This window comes from Mobula hypostoma, chromosome 8, assembly GCF_963921235.1.
Source record: "Mobula hypostoma chromosome 8, sMobHyp1.1, whole genome shotgun sequence".
In the NCBI taxonomy this organism is placed as follows: Eukaryota; Metazoa; Chordata; class Chondrichthyes; order Myliobatiformes; family Myliobatidae; genus Mobula; species Mobula hypostoma.
Window position 1 is genome coordinate 67,815,625 of NC_086104.1, and position 24,157 is coordinate 67,839,781.

A 24,157-nucleotide genomic window follows, 5' to 3' on the forward strand; every position below is an offset into this window, starting at 1 on the left:
CAGGGACAATGGCCGAGACAAACATTGGCATCTTGCATTTTAAATAAAAATGAACTTACTTCAGAAACAAATCAATGATGAAATGTATAAATAGGTTACATAATAGGAGTCTTTTTCACAGGGTGGAAATGTCAAATACGATACAGTACAGAATTAAAATGGGGGGAGGAGAAACAAATTTTCTTTTGTACAGATTGTGGTAGGTAGAGGGCAGCAGGGGCAAGAGCAGTGGTGGAATTACAGTGGATACAACAGTGACATTCAGGTAGCACTTAACAGGCACATGACTAAGAAGAGAATGGAGGGACATTTGTCATGTGCAGGGAGACAGGATTAATTGAATTTGGCATCATGGTCTGTATGGACATTATGCATCGAAGAGGCTGTTCCTGTGCTGTACGAAGATGCGAAAATAGTACAGCACAGGAACAGCCTCTTCGATGCATAATGGTGGAAACCCGAGCAACACACACAAGATGCTGGAGGAACTCAGCAGGCCAGGCAGCATCCATGGAAAAGAGAACAGTCAATATTTTGGGCTGAAACCCCTCATCAGGACTGGGGGGGCGGGGGAAGATGAGAAGTTCGAGCAAGAAGGTAGGGAGAGGGGAGGAAGAAGTACAAGGAGGTAGGTGATGAGTGAAACCAGGAGAGGGGGAAGAGGTTTAAGAAAGATTTTTTTAAATCCCTTGCTTTAACTATTCCAAGGTTTTTAAATCACAGAAATGAGTCAGCCCCTTTTTTGTTTCAGTATTTCAATACATCCAGCCTCATTTGATAATCCTTCCAACACATTATACTTCTGCACAGGGGTAATTGTTCTTTAACCTATGCTATCACATAGTTTTTAATAAAAACCCTCTCTCATCAGAAATCCCAGCATATTAAGATTAAACAGCTGTTCTTGCTTCCTATTGAGATTCAAATTTGTGTGGCTGATGCAAGTCTCTAGAACTGCTACCAATAATCCAGAATCTTAAACTCTTCTAACTCCACTATGGATAGACCCAAGCCTGGCTGTGAAAGGAGGGGGGTTGGGCCCTGGGGGCGAACCCACATCCTATACAACACCCCCAGAGCTACAGAAACGCCAACAGCATCTCCAACGATCTCATCACTGGAAGAGGAAGGAGCTCCCTCTTTCCCTACACAAGATTGGCTACACCTGGGGACGACTTGAAAGACTGCCTCAGGACAGAGAATTCTGGCAAGCTGCTTTTGGCGGCTATCACCCAGCCAGGGTGACGGACTTAAGCTAAGCCCTTCTCTTCATACAGCATCTCTCCAGATCTGCATTTATATTTTGTGCCATCACTTGTTTTTAAACTAACTGGCAGTTGGCATCAGGAATAATTTGGAGATTACTACCTTTCAGTTCTTAATTCTACATTTCTTTAACTCATTAAAATTTGCCTGAAAGACCTCATACATTTTCCTACCAATGTCTAGTCACTGAAGTAGACCTTGACCTCTCGTTGATCACCTTCCTTTATAGTTGACATTGGACTTTTAGAAAAACAAAAATCCTTCTGACAAACTTCATACAATTGTTATAAGAACAAGCTAAACTTTGCTTTCTAATATTTTGGATTTTATAAATTATAATCCCAAGCTTACAGAGCTCTTTAAATGTACTGGCTGGAAAGTAGAAAATTGGGCTTCAATTAGGTGCCAGCGCTTATCTACATTGACATTATCTTTTCCCAGAGAGCTACAATACAATCCCAGACTTTGTCCCTTCACTTTCAAGGAAATAAAGTCCTCCCTTCACTGCTCCATTTCCTGGATCAGTTCCTGGAAAGAAAAACCTCATTCAGAGACTTTGTTGCCAGATAACTTTTCTTTGTTTTTTTCTGTTATCAGTATAACATACTGATTTATGTCAGTAAACCCCAGTCTCACTTATGGAAATCTCTGCAAGCAGCTAACTCTGTGGAGATTCTTGCAAATTTCATCTTTCCAAAGCAATTCACCCATCAGGTATAACCCTTCCCACACAAGGTCATCCATGTTTTTTGATTCAGAGAGGAGCAATCATCTGTTCCATGCTCTTTGTCCTTTTACACAGCTCATTAATCACGGATATTCTGCATGTCTGCAGTGATCCTCACCAATTCTTTTAAATGCTTCACGAAAACCACTCTATCCAGATGCATACACGAGGAAATCTGCAGATGCTGGAAATTCAAGCAACACACACAAAAAAATGCTGGTGAACGCAGCAGGTCAGGTAGCATCTATAGGAAGAGGTACAGTTGACATTTCGGGCCAGGACCCTTCGTGTCCTGACAAAGGGTCTCAGCCCAAAACGTCGACTATACCTCTCCCTGTAGATGCTGCCTGACCTGCTGCGTTCACCAGCATTTTTTGTGTGTTGCAATCCAGATGCATCACAGCTCGGTATGCTAACTGCTCTGCTCCAAGACTGGAATAAGTTGCAGTGAGTTGTGAACACAGCTCCATCTGTCATGAAAACCAGCCTCCCCTCCATTGAGTGTCTGCACTTACTGCTGCTTGGAGAAAGCAGCCAATAAGAAGCATAGCATGAGCTGATCAGGGTTCGATTCCTGTCGTTGTCTGTATGTTTTCCGCACGGCCACGTGAGTTTCCTCGGGTTTCCTCCCACATTCCAAAGACGTAGGGTTAGTTCGAGAGCTGTGGGCATGCTCTGTTGACGCTGGAAGCATGGCAACACTTGTGGGCTGCTGAGCACAATCCTCTCTAATTTGGTTTAATGCAAATTATGCATTTCACTATGTGTTTCAATGTACATGTGATAAATAAAGCTGATTTTTAATCTTCAAAGACTCCTCCCGCCCCAGTATTCTCTCTTCTCCCTGTTCCATTAGGCAGAACAGGCGAAAACGTAAGGATATGTACTGTCAGGATCAAGAACATCTATTCTGTTGTTATAAGACTTTTGAACAGACCTCTTGTCTTTTAAAGGTGAACTCTAATTTACCTTAGCAACACACAAAAAATGCTGAAGGAACTCAGCAAGGCAGGCGTGTTGCTTGGATTTCAAGCATCTGCAGATTTTCTCATTTGTCATCTAATTATCTTTTGCACTGCACTCACTCTAACTGTAACACTATAGTATATCTTGCAAAGTTCTTTTTTCTTTTGTACTGCTTTTTAGAATGATCTGTCTCGATGACATGCAAACAAAGCTTTTCACTATCTTAGAGTACAAGACAAAAATAAACCAATCAACAACATTCCTGATGGGAAATACCACATGGAGCACGTGCAGAGTGTGGAGTTGGGAATGGGAAGTTGAGGGACCTTATCATCATTAGGGATCAGGATTATTACAAGGAAAATAAGACAATAAGATCCAACTAAAAGGAACTTAATTTCTACCTTTACTCTTCCATCTTCTGAGCCAGAATCCACTCGCTTCTGTTCAATGTCATCCAGCCATTCCATGAATTCACTTTCTTCTCTTTTGTATTGGTACCACCCTACAGGATGCTCTTTCAGCTGCCCTTTCTGGAATAATCTTGTTTCCTTACAGTAAGAATAAAATAATCCTCATTTCCAATAAGCTTATTTCACAGTAATTGAGACAAACCTGAACAAGCACACACCACAGCAGCTTAGGAATACTTCCAAAGATCAATTTCTGCTCAGCTAACAGCTAACACAATTTGCTCTGAACAAATCAAACACTTGGAACATTTGAAGATATAAAAACCATGACTATTTTCCACATAATCCATCATACTTTTAAAACAATTCCTAGTAGCAATGGCTTTTCTCATACCTTAATATGAGTAAATTTTGTTTGCAGAAGGTTCAGCTTTCTTTGGAAATATTTCCATCTTTCATCATCAATAGTCTGCAGTAGGCTCTGCCCTTTCTGCAGCATCTCTTCCACATTTGCTTTTTCTTCATCCATCTAGAAAGACAGAATTATTCAGAAAGCACAGTACATGGAGGTACTGCTCAACATACTCTTCAGCACTTGTTTACAAGATCGGACTCTAAGCCTCAAGACCACAAACTGCACCCACAACAAGAAAGGCTTCTCTGAAATTAGGACCTTATGTATTCAGTGCAAGGTCAACGTCCTTACAATTTAGATTTACATAGTGCACTTAATGTATAACGGGCCTGGAAGTTTCACCCAAGAAATAAGCAGAAGTTGAACTGTTGTCAGGTATTTAAGAGGGTGAAGGTACTGAAGCAGAAAGCTTAAGAATCTTCAGTAGGTTCAAAATGATGAACAGACCACAGAGGAGATGGAAATGTGTCAAAGGACAAAGTTAAAAGCACAGATCACTAAAGCAGGCAAGGAGATCAAAGGATGTCTCATTAAACTCGAAGACAAATTGCATTCATAAAAACTACATCAAACAGTTGATTTTAGAAAAAGTTTACATGTAGCCCTCGGAAATTTTCTTGCAAGAAGGAAAACCATCTATTTTTAACATAATGAGTAGTTAGGGCCTGCAATGCATTGCCAGAGGCCATGAAGGCCAAATTAATTTCATATTTGTAGAGAAGCTTGTTCAGTATCTGAAAGAAAGGAATTTCCACAAATGTAGGGAAACAGAAGGGAAATGGGACTAGTTGGGTCGATCTTGAATAGACATAATATGGTTACAATGGGCCAACTGGTCACCTATAAGCTATGAGCATTTGCTGAGCATATACATACAAGAACTGGTAATGCAACAGATGAAAACAATAGCTTGGTTCTCCAACATGCAGGCCTTAGTAGCAAATGCACTCAGGCTATCCTAGCTCATGCATGCAAAATATTATAAGATCTGGCTGTAACTTCCTCCAATTTTCATTCAATTACCATCAAAATTTTTCCAGTCCTCATATACCATTAGCTTAGAGTGGCTGCTGAACAGCCTTTAAGTAGAAGACATATAAACAGTGCACAGGGAAACTTCTCACAAAATAAGCAGAATTTATAGGCACATCCCAGTAGTGAAAATATTAAGCTGATTAACAATGCCAATACAGTCCACCAACTAACAAAAATGTAACACCTAATGATACAATTATACATACGAGAGAGACTGCTTCCATATTTCCACTGCAGTGAGCAAGCAGAGCAACAGCAGAAGGAGAAAGTGAGCGGAGGGACAAAATGGCTATGACCTCTAACAAAGTACTGCCATTGCTACTGCAGGAAAACGGTGAAAAATTGCACAAATGGTTTTAAAAGTATTCAAATTATAGTCCAGGCTGTAAATTGGATTTGTACAAGTTGAGAGATATAATATATCAAATGCAAAGCCCATTAATCACAGTAACAGAGACATACAGCACAGAAACTGAAATTCCAGCAATGTCCATACCAATCTTCCTGCCCATCTACCAATATTTGGACCATTTTTTTCCTATGCCTTGATTATTCACATGCCTAATTGCCTCTTAAACATAGTGATTGTATCCGAATTCACCACCTCTTCTGACAACATGTTCCACACAACAATCAAGGAAAAAAGTTCCACTCAAACACTAAAACTCTTACTTCTCACCTTTCAACAACATGGTTTATTACCTTGGAGACACAAGAGACTGCAGTTGCTGAAATCTCAAGCAAACCCTGATACCAGGTTTCAACCCAAAACATCAACAATCCGTTCAACCTCCACCCCCAAACAGATGTGCAACCTGCTAATTTCCTCCAGCAGCTTATTTGTTATCTTTTAAGGGCAAAAGGTACAGAGTTGCCTGATGCAATGTGCATGAAAGGATGCCAGTATTCTCAGCTTTGATGAGGTAATTCATAAGATGCACACCAGCTTCAGACATACTCAGCGATATCTGGTCACAGTCTCCTGCCTAAACTCTCCCCAACACCAATCAAGAAAATCAGTGAGGTGCACTCCAATGCAAGAAAATTTGAAATATTATAACTCTGCCTGCCAAGAAGTTCCCAAATGAATTTCTTGAATGGTTTCAGATTGCCTGGTTTCAATGGTTTCATTGTTGCACTCAATTTACAAATCTTCATCCTGAAACAAAACTGCAAGACGAAGCACATGGGCATCAAGCCCAAGCACAGACATTCACCAGACACCCACAAAAATATTTTCCAACCCAGTATAGCATTGAGGCACAGCTTGTAAAGCCAAAGCTTCATAGAGACCAGGGTTTGATCCTGACCTCGGTACAGACCGCATGGAGTTTACACATTCTCCCTGTAATGGTGTCTTTCTTCCAAGTCATTCACTTTTCTCCCAAATCCCAAAGATCTATGGAACTGCAAGTTAATTGGCCTCTCTGAATAATCTCAAGCGTCAAAGAGTGGTAGAATTTTGGGGGGCGGGGGTGCAGGGAGCAGAGTCATGAGGAGAATTTGTGGAGAATAGAATAGAAATAGAATTAATAGTGTCAGTATAAATTAAGTTCTCTTGCTGGCATCAACTTCGTGAATTGAAAACCATGCTGCCTCTCTCCATTAAACTATGATGAAAGATGATAGTTTAAAGAACTGGTGAATTAGTTATATTTTTCCATACCTTTAAGTAGCAAACCCCACTGGCATCCTGAGTGATATTAGCTACATAATACCAAGCAGGACTTGAATTATGCTGGTTATATTTAATGACTTGCAACAGGCAATGGGCTCGCAACAAGGAGCATTAAGTATTCTGTGACAGTTGCTTCAACACAGAACAGTAAATATTTCATCACAGGCTGTTAACGTTATTATGTGAAGCTATTTTTAGAATACTTGATAGACTGCACACCAGGATGACACTGCAAAATTAAGAGAGTTTATTGTATTTTACCTTTTCATCATCACTGGGAATTTCTGCAGAGCCCTCCAACTTTCTTTCCAAGTTGTTTATCTTGATTTGTAGCTCAGATTCAAAGTGATCTAGATCAATGCTTGAATTTACATCAGTCTTCATACCTGACTGGAACCCATTTTCAAGGTTCGTAGCTACTTGCATTGCTGCTTCCATCTGCAATTACATTAAAATAGTTTTCTATCCATTTTATGTTAAACTGTTTATTTGTTAATTATGCCAAATATACAAATTATGCTCAAAACTATGTTATTTGGCAGAGTTTAGTACTTGCAATGTTTGACACTGAACCAAAGATGGACAGATGGCCTGAAGCTGGACTAGGATTAAGGGAATATGCCCAAGGAGAGAAGCCAAGGTAAGTACTGGAAAGGTTAAAGGAATTGCTGATTTTAGAGCACTGGCAGCTTTATGCATAGCCACTGAAAAACAAAGCAATTAAAATAGGAATTATTGTCATAACTAATACAACACAATTTTCTCATATGAATGCTGGGCTGGGTGCAGGCCTTCATGTTCAGGAAACTATTAAGTTTTTAGTCCCATTATTTGTGAAGCTGAATGTATTTGACAATTAAAAACAGAAAACACTGTAGGAACTTAATATATCAAGCAGCATCAATGTACAGAGAAAAACAATTAATATTTCTGGTCAAAGACATTTTGTCAAAAACAAATTAGTTAACACAAGTTCAAAACAATAGATTCCAGTTAATTGGGTCATCAGTTAACTGGGGCAGCCACATATTTGGGTCACTCTTAGAAAATAAAAACTAAGAAAGCAGCTGTGATTCCCTTTATTTACTTTAGATACTATGCCGCTTAACAAAGAGACTGCTGCCAAACAGTTTCTAATTAGCGTCAGTCGCATGCACTGTGTGGCTGCGAGACACCACACTGTGATTTTAAATAGTGTCAGTTGCACATGCTTGTGCTCAAAAAGCAGCAAATTTTGTCAACGATAGTTGGCAAGTAATAAGCACGAAAACAATTCAAAACTGTTTTGCTCACTACCTTTTCAAGCATTCAGGCTTAGAGACGCCAGAAATTGCCAGGAGTGAAAATGAAACAATTTCACAAGTTAAGAGCAAAATAGAACTTGAAGATATTGACAATCATATTGACTGTCACAATGAAAATTAAGACCTGGAGGATGCAATCATTTAAAGGATTGTATGAAGACAGTCCATTATCTGCACGAGGTGTCTGTGCTGATTTTGTTTACAGCAGCATACACTGGATGAATTCCTCCCTTGATAACTACTCGGAACTAACACAGTTTTATCATCCTGTCGTCGCATTGGCAGTGTTCTAATTCGTTCTGCATTCCATTCACATACATAACCTGTTACTCAGTTAAAAAGTAGTCTCTTTTAAATATAGACCTTTTCAACTACTACCATGAAACTTCGGCTAATTAGGGCAGCCGTTTAAAGGGTCAAAATGTACTGGTCCTGATGTGTCGCAATTAAAGAGAATCCAATGTATATTAATTTGAACTAATATTAATTTAATCTATTTAAATTTTTTTTATATTCCTCACATTGAGAAATTATTCAATCTAAAAGAAGCAAGACAATTTCTCTCAATTTTACATTTAAATAATCTCGTACTGTAACATCCTTATACCATAAAAAATGTTTGAATTTACCACAGGCATGAACTTCTGTCAAAGACTGAGAATAAACTTAACCACTGTCTTGAATATTAAATAAGGTTATTTAAAGTTATTTACAAACTCTCCACATTCAGATGATCTGAAAATGTCTAAAATGGAATTTTCATCTGGAAGCAAAATATTTTAAATGCTTCACCATTTCAACAGATGGTCAAAATTGGTTATGAATTTTGAATCACATTTTCCAGTCTTACCCTTAAAAAGTAAACAAATCTAAGCAAGTGTGAGCTGCATTTAACATAATCCTGCCCAATAGTTCAAACACGGGTCATGCTTCAACTTCCTCAGTTATTCTCTTTTGTAAAATGACTAAAAATTTCAACCATTCATTCGTTCCATTGATGTCTCCTGACCTACTGAGTTACCCCAACAGTTTGCTTTATTTTTTCCTCCAGATTACAGCAGATACTGTTTTTTGAGTTTCCACACGCCTAAAATCTCAGGCAAATTAGTTCCGGTCACAGACAACAGAATGGTCAATAAAACTGTTTAAGAACAAGCAGAATTAGGAATCTTGGCCCTCAAAAATGTTATGCCTTGACCTGTTGAGTTTTTTCAGATATTCTGTTTCATTACTGCAATCTTGACCAGATGCATCTTTTCAAAAGCAAATTTCTTCAGGAGCCTATCAGAATATTCACTGGGACATTGCTCTTAATGCTTTCATAGCAGCTCACCTTGACTGATCTGATGTGCTGGGAAACCTTCTCCACATTACGATTTAGTTCAATGAGTTTTGGTTCCACCACTTGCCGGCATGAAGGGCCATTATTACTCATGAGTGAAATAGCTTGGTCACGAACATCATCAACTTGCAAGTTGATTCCATCCAGTTCAGACTGAAAACACTGCAAAGTAGTTCAATATTTTCTTTGTGCTGATCTTTGCAGAGTCTAAATACGTGTAAATAATTCACTTGCACACAGTGCTCATTATTCACCGATGCAGTAATTATACAAGACAACTACAAAATTACATAGAATGATATATTTAAATGCATTAGTTCTTACATAAGAAATGTCATATTTTGATATAAGTTACGACACAATAATTGTCAGTATGAACTCTGATCTTTATGACTGGACATGTTGTTGAGGGCTGTACATCACTCCACTTCCAAGGGAAATTAAGACAGAGGAATAGACATTTAAGAGCAGTGTACAAAATGTAACAGGGAACCATGACGTTCTCAAGCTTCTCCAATATTCTAATGAGCTGACAAGCAACTCCCTGATTCTCCTTGACAAGCAACTCCTTGGTTGCATATGGGCCTTAAATTAGCTAGTTTTCTGTTCCTCTTTTGCCAAACACTGGAAAACAGGCAGCAAAGTAGAGCTCATCTGCAATCAAATCAGCAACAACAGTGCAGGCTTGAGGCACATATATAACAAACACACTACTTTCAAAGTTCCTTTCCTTAGGATGTAGCAGTGCATTCCTCTTGCCATCTAGCAAAATCAAATGGTGCAAAATAATCAACCCCTTCCTATCAAAATATTCAAGGTCATCACCGTAAAATTTTGTTACTCTGGTATTGAGGTGGTGTGTGAACCAGAATTGAGCCCTTAGTTTTTCATTGTTTATATAAAGTATTTGGATGTAAAGACAATGTAGCATACACAAGCAACACACATCAAAATTGCTGGTAAACGCAGCAGGCCAGGCAGCATCTCTAGGAGGAGGTACTGTACCTCCTCCTAGAGATGCTGCCTGGCCTGCTGCGTTTACCAGCAATTTTGATGTGTGTTGCTTGAATTTCCAGCATCTGCAGAATTCCTGTTGGTAGCATACACAAGTCTGCTGATAGCACTGTGTAGATAAAATGCGATTAGCAGGGGGGCAGGGTAGTGTAGCGCAACACTTCACACTACCAGCGACCCAGGTTCAATTCCTGCTCCTGCCTGTAAAGGGTTTGTACATTCTCTCTGACTGCGTGGGTTTCCTCCAGGTGCTCTGGTTTCTTCCAGAGTTCAAAGATGAACCGGTTGGTAGGTTGATTGGTAATTATAAATTGTCCTGCGATTAGGCTAGGATTAAATCGGAGGGCTGCTGGGTGGCATGGCTCAAAAGGGTTGAGAGGGCCTATTCTGTGCTTTATCACAATAAATCAATCAATAAATAAATCAAGTAGTGCCAGAGATTAAACAATGAGGAAGTAAACAACAAAATGAAGCAAATATTGTGAGAAATATTTAAGGTCTTTTTTTTATGTGGGTCATCTTAACAGCAAATAAAAAGCAAAAACAGTGAGATCCAAACTTTCAGGTACAGCATAGGCGGCCAGTGTCCCATTGGCTTTATCTATTTGACTGCCTATAATTTGGATGTAAGAAATAAACCTATGTGGAATAATGTTATAAATACTATTTATACTGTGTTGAATCTCAGCTGTCGCAGAAAAACTTATGCTCACTTCTCTGGGTAAAGTAATCTTCCCTGGTTTCCTGAATCACTTTTGAAAATACTACCTCAATAATACTTGTTTAGTTAGATCAAAATGTCTCTGTTCTTTGCTCTTTACATATTCACTACAACATTTTCTAAAGATACATATCTGAGTCAAGAATTTCAAGTAGCAAATTCCATTTTATGATAAAGCTGATAGGTCAGATTTGTTTTAACCTTAAGTAATTCATTCTTTTCAACATCTGTCTTCTTATCAATCTCATCCAGCAGAATTTCCGTTTGATACAGCCAGGTGCTTATGTGGGCAACTTTCCGATTGAAGTCTTCCATCTGATGCTGATGATCCTATAGGGAATGAAAGGACAAAAACTATCCAAGATTCTTGTCTGCAAATTCCATGCGCTTTTACAGAGATATGGTTGAGCATAATAAAACCAAAGAATGTCAACAATACATGTACTACCGTCATTTAAGAAAAATTTATCGCTTGTCACCATGAAATAAACTTGCAGTATCATTAGACAGCTCATACACATCACCACTCAGGGCACAATGAACACGTGAACATGACAATATGAGAAATAAAAACCCTCTGTGCTGTACGCTATTACACATCACCAATGGAGATCTTTATCACCACCCATAGCACTGAGCGAAAATATCCTTTGGGAGAAAAAGGTTTTAAAATCAAAAACTTGTAAGAACTGAGTTTCATGCATCATTTACCCTAATATTTGAATCATAATCTCAGGGACATTTGATCCACACATGTTAGAGGCAATTCAAGCTCTTGCCAGAGATAACGTCCTTTATGTGACATTGCACCAATGACAGCATTATATCATTTTCAATACACAAGTTCAATAATCACTGAAAGCATGAAAGGGGAAATTTAATAACCACTTTATGGACAGCTATTAGAACATGAAATGCATTATCCACAAATAGTTACTCAGGCAGAAATTTTATCTAAAAGAGGACCATTGAAGCTGGAGGTAGCACAGCTGTCTCACAGCTCCAGTGATACCAGTTTGACGCTGACCTCCTGTACTTTCTCTCTGTGAAGTCTGTACAATGTCTTCAGAACTACTTACAATAACAGTCTGTTTGCTTTGTGTGCAAGGAGACCAAGGCCTCATCACACCCCACCATCCCAATTGATCACCATTCAAATTATAAAGCGATCTATTTTCGCTTTATCGGATTGAGCGGACGAGACCAATGGAAGGTCCAACGGTCAAGAAGGTGGTCTCTGCTAGCATCATGGAACGTGTAGAGCAGGACAAGACACAGAAGACCACCTGGTTATCCATTGCGCCTTGTTCCATCTCCAGCCGTCTCAACTCTGTCTTGCGACTGGATCCAGATGGGAATTGGGAAGAGACAGTGAGGCTGACGCTGTGCAACTCTCCCTCACTTAAATCCAAATCGATGTCGACGATGGATGAACAACATCTCAGCAGAGCAAACTTTCCTCTCTGGCTTTGAGTCATCTGTTACAATTAGTTATCTCATCCAAATCACTGCAAGATATTGTGAACAGCTGAGGACAAAGCACTAATGTCTGAGACACCCATGAATCAGTGCTTGTCTACTGGTTCAACACCCATTCCTTGCTATTTGATTTCATATCCGTCAATCAATTCTCAACCACGACTTTATTATCTCTATTCTTTAAATTCTGCATGCTAACCTTTTGGTGGTTCCTTAAGATTGTTGCAGCCGGGGGTGGTAAAGGGGAAAAACTCCCACTACCTAATAAATGCTTCCAATGACGTGCACCTCAAATAGTTTCTGACAACCAAGTCCAGCTCCTGGCCTTCATGTGTGGCCCAGCTGAACTGTTTCTACTGACAGGAAATGGGGCAAAGGCAGGCCACTGGCAGCTTAAAACCAGTCGCTTTGGGCAGACGAGGCTTGTCAGCCAGCCATGGTTGGCAGACCATCCAGGAGAAGGAAATCTCTTATCTCATACTTCTGCTGCCTTGCGGCTATACCCACTCATGGGAAAGGCTCTGGGAGTAAATCCCGAGGGAAAAATCCAGAGCTGGAATTCCTAAAGCAATCCTACATTGAGTTCAGTATTGCCCAGCAATTCCTGCCGTGCTGCTGGTACCAAATTGTTTTGGTCTTTGCCATTCCTTTGGGTTCATCAGATATGTTGGGGGGGGGGGGGTTGCTACATGGACAATAGCTTGCTCTCCAGATCATACTGCCCAGGCTTACGCATCTAGACAGCTAGGACACAATATCCATGGTTAATTCTGACCAACAGAGGCCTCAGAACCTCTTAGTGGAGTCTAATGAAACCCTTGAGTCCAAATACACAACATTCATAGGTTGCATTCACCCATCTGACTAGATATATCCTCAAAATCTCCAGCAGATTTGTTAAGCATGTTTTCCCTTTCAGAAACACTTGCTGATTGTCCAATCTGGTTAATGCTTTCCAAATGCTCTGTTATTACATCTTTTTTTCTTAGTAGAACAGACCATTTTCCCATCACTGATGGGAGACTAAAGGCTGATTTATACTTGTGCGTCAAATGGACGCCGTAAGCAACGCAAGTGGGCTACATGCGTTGGGAGCATTTATACTTGTGCGTTGGTGTCTCCGTCGCTCTGCAATTTGGGCACGTCACGCATGCGCACACACCTGCCTGTGCAAGGCTTCATGGTCATGGTAGTCTTTCTTGGGGTAAACAAGTTTAAAGCGAGCGTCTTTTTTTTAAAAGCGAAATGTGTCCTCCATAATTTCAGAGGTCCGTAAAGCTTTATGGCAAGCATTGCAGCCAGAGTTCCTTCCCTGCCTTTCAGTGGCCCAATGGGAAGCTATTGCAGCGTAGGAGGAAATGCGATGCTACCAAGCAGAGCAATCACAGTTGTTGCATCTGTGTTGCCGCGACGCATAGTTACATTTTGGGAGAGGTGTGCGTCAGGCTACAGCGTAGGGATCCGTGTAGGGTTCATGGCTACGCCATACCTAGGGCATCGCTTTGACGCAGAAGTATAAATCAGCCTTCAGTGATCTGTAAATCCCTTTCTTTCCCTCCCTTTTTAAAAAAAAGTCATGCCACCTTCCAATATGTCAGAAGTTCCCAGAATCTAAAATTTTTTGGAAAATAACTATCAAAGCAGCAACCTCCGATGCCAGTTACTCTATAAACTTCGGGAAATTAATCAGCTTCTAACCCCATTAATTTCCCTAGGTCCATTTTTCTAACAAAACTTATTTCCTTTAGTTCCTAATTTCTTTGGACCATTAATTCCCAAATACATAAATCAGTTAATTATTGTCACATGTTCCCAAGTACAGTGTAAACCTCGTCTTGCATCCAGTTCATACAGATCAACTCATTACACAGTGCCTTGAGTTGGTACAACACAAAATAATAACGCAGTGCAGAATGAAGTATAACAGTTACAGAGAAGAGCAGTGCAGAAGAGCATCATGAGATAGACTGTGAGGTCGAGAGTCCATTTTATTGTATTAGGGAACGGCTCCACAGTCTTATAACAATGCCACAGAAGCTAGTGTGTATGCTTTCAGGTTTTTGTGTCTTCTACACGATGGGAGAGGGGACAAGAGAGGATGTCCAGGGGAGAAAAGAGGTTGTCCAGGGGAGATGCAGTCTTTGATTCTGGAGGCTGCTTTATTGAGGCAGTGCCAAGTGTACACAGTGTGAAAGGGAGGCTGGTTTCTGTGGTACACTGGATTGTGTGCACAACTCTCTGCAGTTTCTTGCTGTCTTGGGAAGAGCAGTTGCCATACCAAGCCATGATCCTCTCTGTAGTGTATCGATAAAAATTGGTGAGGTGGAGGAGTCGATCATCGATGATTTGAGCCCATTAGTCAGGAAGTCAAGAATCCAGTTGCAAAGGGAAGATTTGAATCCCAGGACAAGGATTGCAAAAATGAGCTTGCATTGATTCATGATATTTAAGGCCAAGCTGTGGTCAATAAGCAGTAGTCTAATACAAGTGCCTTCACTTCCTTGATGCTCCAGAGATGAGCGTAGGGTCAGGGAGATGGTATCTGCCATGGACCTGTTTAGGCTGCAGGTATATTGCAATGTGTTGAGGTTTGTCTCGGAGGCTTGAGTTAATGTCTGTGATGACCAGCCTCTCAAAGCACTTCACAATGCTGCATTTCAGAGCTAACAGACATTACCTTGTTTCACTTAGGTACCGGGATGATGGTGGTCTTCTGAAACCAGGTTGGAACCTCACAGCAAATACAGAAGAGGTTAAAAATGTCTGCAGATACACCCACCAGCTGATCTGCATAGGATTTAAGGAAACAGCCAGGGACACCACCCAGGTCTGGTGCTTTTCTTGGGTTCACATTCCACAATCTGACAGTGAGTTCAAGTGCATTGGAGGCTGTGGGGAGGGGGGGGGTTGTTTGTTAACATTCCAGTCCCCTTTGAAATGGGATGCTCTGTTGTCAGCGTGGCTGCCTAACTTCAACTTGTAACCTGTTATAGCAAGTATGCCCTGCCACAATTGACGGCTGGTCAAGGTCTTGATTTTGGAATGATGTCGTCTCTTGGCATCCTAGATAATTTCACAAGTCAATTTTTGTAAAGCTCATGGTCACCAGATAAAAACACAGCAGTCCAAGATTTCAATAGGGTGTGGATCTCTCCTTTCATCCATAATATCCAGTTTGGGAACACCAGTTTGTCCTTTTGGTATACAGTCCTCAACACACTTGCTGACAAAGTCCATGATGATGGTAGTGACATGCTCATCGAGGCAGTTTGCTGAAACTTCCCTTCTGAAGACTAAACCAAATTGTGTTCTGTCTTCCTTAGTTTCCAATTGCAATTTCTTGTTTCTGACTTTGGGAGATCTACATTTATACAAATGTTAAACATAAGAAAATCTGCAGATGTTGGAAATCCAAAGCAACAAGTACACAAAATGCTGGAGGAACTCCGCAGGCCAGGCAGCATCAATGGAAAAGTGTAAACAGTTGACGTTTGGCTCCAAGACCCTTCCTCAGGACTCAAATGTTATACAAATGTTTTTCTCTTCACATAATTATAGAATCTTCAGCAGCTGGTTCTCATGTTCTATAGAGAACATAGAAAATCTACAGCACATTACAGGCCCTTCAGCCCACAATGCTGTGCCAACATAGAACATAGAATAGTACAGCACAGTACAGGACCTTCGGACCACAATGCTGTGCCAACATAGAATAGTACAGCACAGTACAAGCCCTTTAGCCCACAATGTTGTGCCAACCCTCAAACCCTGCCTCCCATATAAGCTCCCACCTTAAATTCCTCCATATACCTGTCCAGTAGTCTCTTAAACTTCACTAGTGTATCTGCCTCCACCACTGACTCAGGCAGTGCATTCCACGCACCAACCACTCTCTGAGTAAAAAACTTTCCTCTAATATCCCCCTTGGACTTCCCATCCCTTACCTTAAAGCCATGTCCTCTTGTATTGAGCAGTGGTGCCCTGGGGAAGAGGCACTGGCTATCCACTCTATCTATTCCTCTTATTATCTTGTACACCTCTATCATGTCTCCTCTCATCCTCCTTCTCTCCAAAGAGTAAAGCCCTAGCTCCCTTAATCTCTGATCATAATGCATACTTTCTAAACCAGGCAGCATCCTGGTAAATCTCCTCTGTACCCTTTCCAATGCTTCCACATCCTTCCTATAGTGAGGCGACCAGAACTGTGGACACGGTACTCCAAGTGTGGCCTAACCAGAGTTTTATAGAGCTGCATCATTACATCGTGACTCTTAAACTCTATCCCTCGACTTATGAAAGCTAACACCCCATAAGCTTTCTTAACTACCCTATCCACCCGTGAGGCAACTTTCAGGGATCTGTGGACATGTACCCCGAGATCCCTCTGCTCCTCCACACTACCAAGTATCCTGCCATTTACTTTGTACTCTGCCTTGGAGTTTGTCCTTCCAAAGTATACCACCTCACACTTCTCCGGGTTGAACTCCATCTGCCACTTCTCAGCCCACTTCTGCATCTTATTAGTGTCTCTCTACAATCTTTGACAATCCTCTACACTATCTACAATACCACCAACCTTTGTGTCATCTGCAAACTTGCCAACCCACCCTTCTACCCCCACATCCAGGTCGTTAATAAAAATCACGAAAAGTAAGAGGTCCCAGAACAGATCCTTGTGGGACACCACTTATCACAATCCTCCAATCTGAATGTACTCCCTCCACCACCACCCTCTGCCTTCTGCAGGCAAGCCAATTCTGAATCCACCTGGCCAAACTTCCCTGAATCCCATGCCTTCTAACTTTCTGAATAAGCCTACCATGTGGAACCTTGTAACCTACTCTAGGATCTGCCTAGAATTTCTCTAGTGCATAGCCCTTTATTTTTTTAAGCTCCATGTACCTATCTAAGAGGCTCTTAAAAGACACTATTGTACCTGCTTCCACCACGGCCACCAGCAGTGCATTCCACACACCTGCCACACAACATCCCCTCGGTACCTATTTACAAACACCTTAAAACTATGCCCCCTCATGTTAGCCATTTCAGCCCTGGGAAAAAGCCTCTGGCTATCCACACAATCAATGCGCCTCATCATCCTATACACCTCTATCAGGTCACCTCCCATCCTCTGTCGCTCCAAGGAGAAAAGGCCAAGTTCATTCATCCTTTGTACACTATGGTTCTTTAACGCTGCTATCTTTTCCCTGCCTCAATGGAACATACCCATGTAGAACTCCATGCAAATGTTTCCTGAACTTTTGCCACATTTCTGCCGTGCATTTCCCTGAGAACATCAGCTCATAACTAAGTTCCTGCCTAATAACATCCTGTTTCCCCCTACCCCAATTAAATGTTTTCCCAAATTATCTGCTCCTATCCCTCTCCAGCACTATGGTGAAGGAGATAAAGAGTTGTGGTCACTATCTCCAAAATGCTCTCCCACCGAGGGATCTGACACCTGACCAGGTTCATTTCCCAATACCAGATCAAGTACAGCCTCTCTTCCCGTTGGCTTATCTACATATTGCGTCAGGAAGCCTTCCTGAGCACACCTAACACACTCTGCCTCATCTAAACCCCTTGCACTAAGGAGATGCCAATCAATATTAGGAAGGTTAAAATCTCCCATCACAACAACCCTATTATTATTACATCGTTCCAGAATCTGTATTCCCATCTGCTCCTCAATACCCTCCAAGTGTATTCCCATACTCCAATCTTCCTTTCTAAATCAATCTTATTGTCTTCCTTTGTTTAATTCTAGATAGCTCCCACACCTCAATTTAACACGATTTCCCTTTGGATCTAACACCATCTCTTATTTCTTCCATAAACCTTGATTGAACCATTTTTCCTGACATAATGGTCTGCCAGAAGGAATGGATAATTACAATTCATGCATACACTCTTTATACATTATCAAATGCCCATCTACCATAAACTAACTTATGCTACGTGGTAACATAACCAATTAGAGTTTCAAAGTATCAAATTACTTTCTAAAGATTCTTAAAGTTTGTCCTACTTATTCCCACATTTTCATCTACGTAGAGCAGGCAGCAACTCATTTCCAGGTTGGCGCGTTACGATGAAAAGGACATTCCTCTGAGCAGCACTGGAGCTACTGCTGCTTCGCGTGTTGCTCCAATGATCAGTAACTATACAAAGTCTGGACATTCTCCTTGAGAGCAGCTGGATTTCCCCCACATACCCAGATTTCCTCTCAACACCTGACACATGGATTAGTTGGTTATTGACTCCAGTGTAGGAGAATTGGAGATTGATAAATTCCAGAAGGTGAGAATGAGAAGACTGCAAGGTCATAAGCACGGGAGTGGGACTGATTGTAATGTTCTGCAGAGCCTGTGTGGACACAAGTCAGCTGAGCAGCCCAAAATGTCATAAGGAAATATGAGGAACATTAAAAATGAATGTGCAAAACACTATGTGAGTCAGAATGAGTATTAAGACAACTAGTCATAGTCATATTTCATTGATCCCGAGGGAAATTGGTTAAACCAGCATAATTTAACAACCACAGTTGGGATCCTGGATGCAGTTGTCAGCACGTACACAATACGATATGCTGAGATAAATCTATTATAAATTTAAAACACTTGAAATATTTGGAGTGAAAGCTCATGAATAATCCAACAATGGAGGTTTTCTCACCATGACGACAAACTTAAGACAGATTTAACAAAGGTTGACGAAGTATTACTTCCACTGTTGAATCAGCAGCAATGAGACACAGATCATCACTACAAGATCAGTGAGGAAGTTAGAAGAATATTTTGTCAGACATGTTGTTAGAAAGATGGATCCTTTAGCACAAAACACCCAGCAGGTCTGGTGCTATACACAGCAATTTCAGTGAACTCAATGAAAGGTGGAATAAATAATGAAAATAGGTATTACCAGGGAATGAGATTAAGTTAAGGAGCCAGCCTTGGCCTCATTTTTCTTTGATTATCCTTTACATAAGGCAAACGCATTTATCTTAGCTAAATAAAAAGCAACATGAAAATTTAATTAATGCTGCAAAATTAAGGATTTTAGCACTGGGTGCAGTACTCGACATCTCATCAACAGAAAAAATGGCAAGTAACTGCAGTACAAAATCCGTATTTTAAAAAAGGGAACTTCACTTCATTTGACGAAAGATGAATAGTCAGCTCTAGACCATTAATACATCACCAATTGCACTTCAAGTTTGCCATTGGCTGTTATGTGCTTTAGGATGCCATGAGAGGCGTGACGTCTTCTCTTTCCCATAAATGATTACGGTCATTAGTTGTTAGTTCTCATGAAACTTGTTTACTTATTTATTTTTTTTCTTTTTCCATATTATGTATTGCATTGAACTGCTGCTGCTAAGTTCACAAATTTCACAACACATGCTGGTGATAATAAACCTGATTCAGATACTTTCAAACTGTTCCAGAGATCAAAGAACAATCAGTGAACGAAGCAACAGCTCTGCCTTGTGGTGGTACTTGGTTATTGCAAGAAACAGATCCCCTTCTTCAATGTGCTTCAGCTCTGTCAAGCTGTTGGAAATTGATGCTTGAGAATCTGAGATTGTCTTTTAACAATGGAACTTAATGCATCCAGTAATAACACCTCACTTTCCAACCATCCTAGTATCATAGCAGTATGTTGTGGCTTGTTTTGTTCCCTTTCAATAAGTTATAATGTTACTTACCAATAGTCTGGCACTCCAACTCTGTGCTAGTGTGTGGACCCTGTTCCAATTCGTGTTCAGTGCACAAAGGTTATCCTCCAGAATTCCTTCACTGCCTTCGACCAGACATTGCAGGGCTGCACTACTCTCAGTGATACCATTGAGTTCACTTTTCTTTGCCTCCAAATCTTTCAGAATCAGCTGTTTTAATAAAAAAATATATATTGTCCATTCTTAATTATTTGGCTGCATAAAGCATCCATCTTTAAGAGAAACAGCATGTTAAGATATGATTAATACTAAGAATACTACAGAGTAAAATTTAAATCAAACCTGATCACCAGTTGGCCTACATCAATCCTGCTCTATATCAAACTTTATATTTCAGTTATAAATGACTCCTTTCATGGGCACCCCGATGATAGGCTGATCCAGAAAATGAAGATACATGGGATATTGGTACATTAGACACAGGAACTAGCTCAGCCAGGGAAGAAAGAGTAGTAGTGAAGGGATGGTATTCTGAGTAAAGTTCTATGACTTGTGGTATTCCACAAAAACAATGCTGGGACCCCTATATGATATAGTTCGGACAGAATTGTCAATAATCTGATTAGGAAGTTTGCAGAAAACACTAAAAATCGATGGAACTGTGGATAATGAGGAAGGTTGCCCAAGTATTCAGCAAGAAGTACTTAGCAAATGATAGGTGGAGTTCAGAAGGTGCACTTTGGGAGGTGAAATGTAAAAGTATATGGTAAGTAGCAGACCACTAAAAGCTATGATGTACAGAGTGATCTTCAATTTCAAGTCCATAACTCTCTGAAAAGTAGATAGGGTGGTAAAGGTGGTGCATGACATACTACTTGCCTTCATTGGTCAGGGTCCAGAGTATAAAAATCAGGAAGCATGTTGCAGCAGTGCAGACCTTTGGACAAGCCACATTTGTAAAATTATGGAAAGAAGAAATGGGATATTTCATCCCAAGTCATTTTCCCCTGGGTGGAAACATCAAACATCGGAGGGAACAGATTTAAGGTGAGAATGGGAAAGTTTAAAGAAGGTTTTTTTCTACTTTGTTTCTAAATGTACAGAGTGGTAGGTGCCTGGAATGAGACGCCAAGGGAAGTTATGGAAGCAAATACAACTGGCATTATGTTCGACACAGACATCATGGATCAAGCACCTGTTTCTGGTCTATATTCGATGAGGCCAATTAAATTAGAGAACAAAGTACTTACTCTAATCCATTTGATTTCTGCATCTAAGTTATCAGACCTCACTTCTCCAGAAGATTTAAGGTTCACTTCACCTTCGGTTGAGGTCAGCCACTCTGACAGTGATTTGGTCTCATTCTTCCATTTGCGAGATAGCTGCAAGGCCTTTTCAAGGTCCTGCTTCCCTTCAGTGACCTGCAAGCCAATGGCAATGTGTGTGAAAGACTGGGTTAGTACCAAATTATTGTAATGGAATTACCTTGCAGGTGGCTTCAATTTCTCAACCATGCAAAACCTTCAAATCAGCTTCTTACCTTTGAGGAGTTACCTTCACGCTGTTAAAAAGAGCAATTCCAAGCACAAACTTTTCCTACACATTCCTCATGAGGCCACCCCACCCAGGCAGTCACCAGTCATGCACTTCACCCTGGATGCCCCTGGTGGTTGACCTTACCATTTTGCTCTAGATGCCCCCAGCCCCCTGACCTGACATCTCGCCTCCAGCTTACGACAGTGCAGTTCCCTGGCCCTCTACTTGCCAACTGGTCACGAGCACTCTGCCTCAGTATCTGGAGGGCTTTTCCATTTTTACCTATATGATCTATTGCTCCTTGGTAACCTTGGGCCTTCCCCTTCTCATCTGCAAACTTCAGCTTTTTTAACCTGTGGGCACTAGACCTTGTAGGCCATAAATTTTGTTCTTTCTTCCTTCATATCAGCATTTTCAAAGTTTAGTCACTCTGAAGGAAGTTGAATATTTTTAGTTTTGCACTTTTTTCGTTCAGGAACAAAGGATAGGTGAATGAGAATGAGGCAGTTATTTCGCCATAATGAAGGCATCAACATCTCACAGAATCTACTCTGGGCCCAGCATACTGATGCAATCATGAAGGCGGCAACCCTAGTAATTTCTAAGGTAGGGACATGTTCGGCATAACTTTGTGGGCCTGTATTGTGCTGTAGGTTTTCTATGTTTCAATATTTCATTTGGAGTATGAGATTTGGTATGGCACAAAAGATTCTAACAAATTGCTACAGATGTACCAAGGAGAACACTCAGACCAGTTGCATCAAGATTGAAAACAACTACAGAAGGTTGAGGACTCAGCTGGCTTCATCACGGGCAATGGCCCCCACACTATGAAGGCATAGTCAAAAGGCAATGCCTCAAGGCGGTGACAAAAATCACTTAGGGCCCTCACTATGCAGGGCATGCCCTTTTCTCATCACCACCATCAGGGATGACATACAGGGCCTGGAGAAGCACACTCAGTATTCTAGGCCTAGGAACAGCTTCTTCCCTTCTGTCACGACATTTCTGAATGGTCCACGAACACTAATTCGTTATTTTTCTCCCTTCTTGCACTTTTTAAAAAATCTACTCCTTATTGTAATTGATAGTAACTTTGTACGCATTGCACTATACTGCTGCCACAAACATACAAACCTGATTCTGGTTCTCTCACACCTTGACAAAGACCCATGCTGGCTGACCCACACAGAGATTCCTCTTTCTTGGTACCTTTACTAGAGGTAACATTCCTACCTCCATCCTATCATGCCCCACAAAAATTTCATCTTTCAATGAGATCAATTTCTTTAAAAGTTTGTGTTCAAACTCTGATTTTTCAACAGAGGTGAAACCTTCCACCTCAGGATCGACAGGGTGAACTTTTGATGCACTCATTCCACTGCAAGTATTTTATTACCTAGGTAGACCAACCAGATCTGTATATAATATTCCAAGAGGAAAGCATTCATATTGGAACACAAGTTAACTACTACTTTTCTGAAAGTAAACTCAACATCTTACCAACATATAACCTTCCCATTCCAAATCAAGACCATTTTGAATCAAGGAGTAGAAAGCTACTAGGAATGGAAACAATTGCTATGATATTGGAAAAATGCTTTCCTTGTCCCTTCAGTTCTATCAAACATGTATTCAAGTGCACTACATATCTGTTTTTAAAAACATGTACTTTTCAAAACTAATAGCAGACAACTAAAAAAGCAGTAAGGAAAAAAAAATAAATGAAATATGAAGGCAAGCTAGCCAATAATATAAAAAAGGATACCAAAAGCTTTTTCAGATTTGTAAAGAGTAAAAAGAGGCAGGAGTGGATAGCAAACAACAGGAATTCTGCAGATGCTGGAAATTCAAGCAACACACAACAAAGTTGCTGGTGAACGCAGCAGGCCAGGCAGCATCTCTAGGAAGAGGTACAGTTAACGTTTCAGGCCGAGAACCTTCGTCAGGACTAACTGAAGAAAGAGTTAGTAAGAGATTTGAAAGTGGGAGGGGGAGGGGGAGAGGAGTGGTATGAAGTTCAAAGTCCATTTTATTATCAAAGTATGTATACACTGTATAACTTTGAGATTCGTCTCCAAACAGGGAACAATGAAACAAAGAAACTCAAAAATAAACCCCATATACATGAACTAAGATTGTCTAACACCAAATGTGCAGAGAACAAAACAAAACACATCATGTCTATCAGAAAATAAAATAATCCACGAAGACTGTCAAACACCCAAAGTGCAATGAAAACAAAACATTATGCAAACAGTACTGCAAGTAAATAGTGTTTCTGAACTGAAGCCCACCAGAGAATCCTGTAGTTGAGTAAACATTGTGGAGCAGAAATCTTAATCAGCCTTTTAACCGATCTTAAAAAGCAAACAACAGGAATTCTGCAGATGCTGGAAATTCAAGCAACACACATCAAAGTTGCTGGTGAACGCAGCAGGCCAGGTAGCATCTCTAGGAAGAGGTACAGTCGACGTTTCAGGCCGAGACCCTTCCTCAGGACTAACTGAAGGAAGAGTTAGTAAGAGAGTTTAAAGTGGGAGGGGGAGGGGGAGATCCAAAATAATAGGAGAAGACAGGAGG

At 40.6% G+C, this 24,157-nt stretch overlaps 1 protein-coding gene across 7 annotated transcripts in view; it reads right to left on the reverse strand.

Moving 5' to 3' along the window:
* The window catches only part of LOC134350601 (utrophin-like), a 537,041-nt gene that overhangs the window by 318,051 nt on the left and 194,833 nt on the right, over positions 1 to 24,157 (reverse strand). For all 7 annotated transcript variants that reach the window (XM_063056033.1, XM_063056035.1, XM_063056034.1 and 4 more), the window contains 7 exons: positions 21,289 to 21,459; positions 20,069 to 20,248; positions 11,083 to 11,211; positions 9,138 to 9,308; positions 6,762 to 6,938; positions 3,767 to 3,901; positions 3,364 to 3,510 (listed from right to left, as the gene is read on the reverse strand). In XM_063056033.1, the coding sequence (XP_062912103.1) occupies positions 3,364 to 3,510; positions 3,767 to 3,901; positions 6,762 to 6,938; positions 9,138 to 9,308; positions 11,083 to 11,211; positions 20,069 to 20,248; positions 21,289 to 21,459 (1,110 nt within the window). The remainder of the gene's footprint in view (positions 1 to 3,363; positions 3,511 to 3,766; positions 3,902 to 6,761; positions 6,939 to 9,137; positions 9,309 to 11,082; positions 11,212 to 20,068; positions 20,249 to 21,288; positions 21,460 to 24,157) is intronic.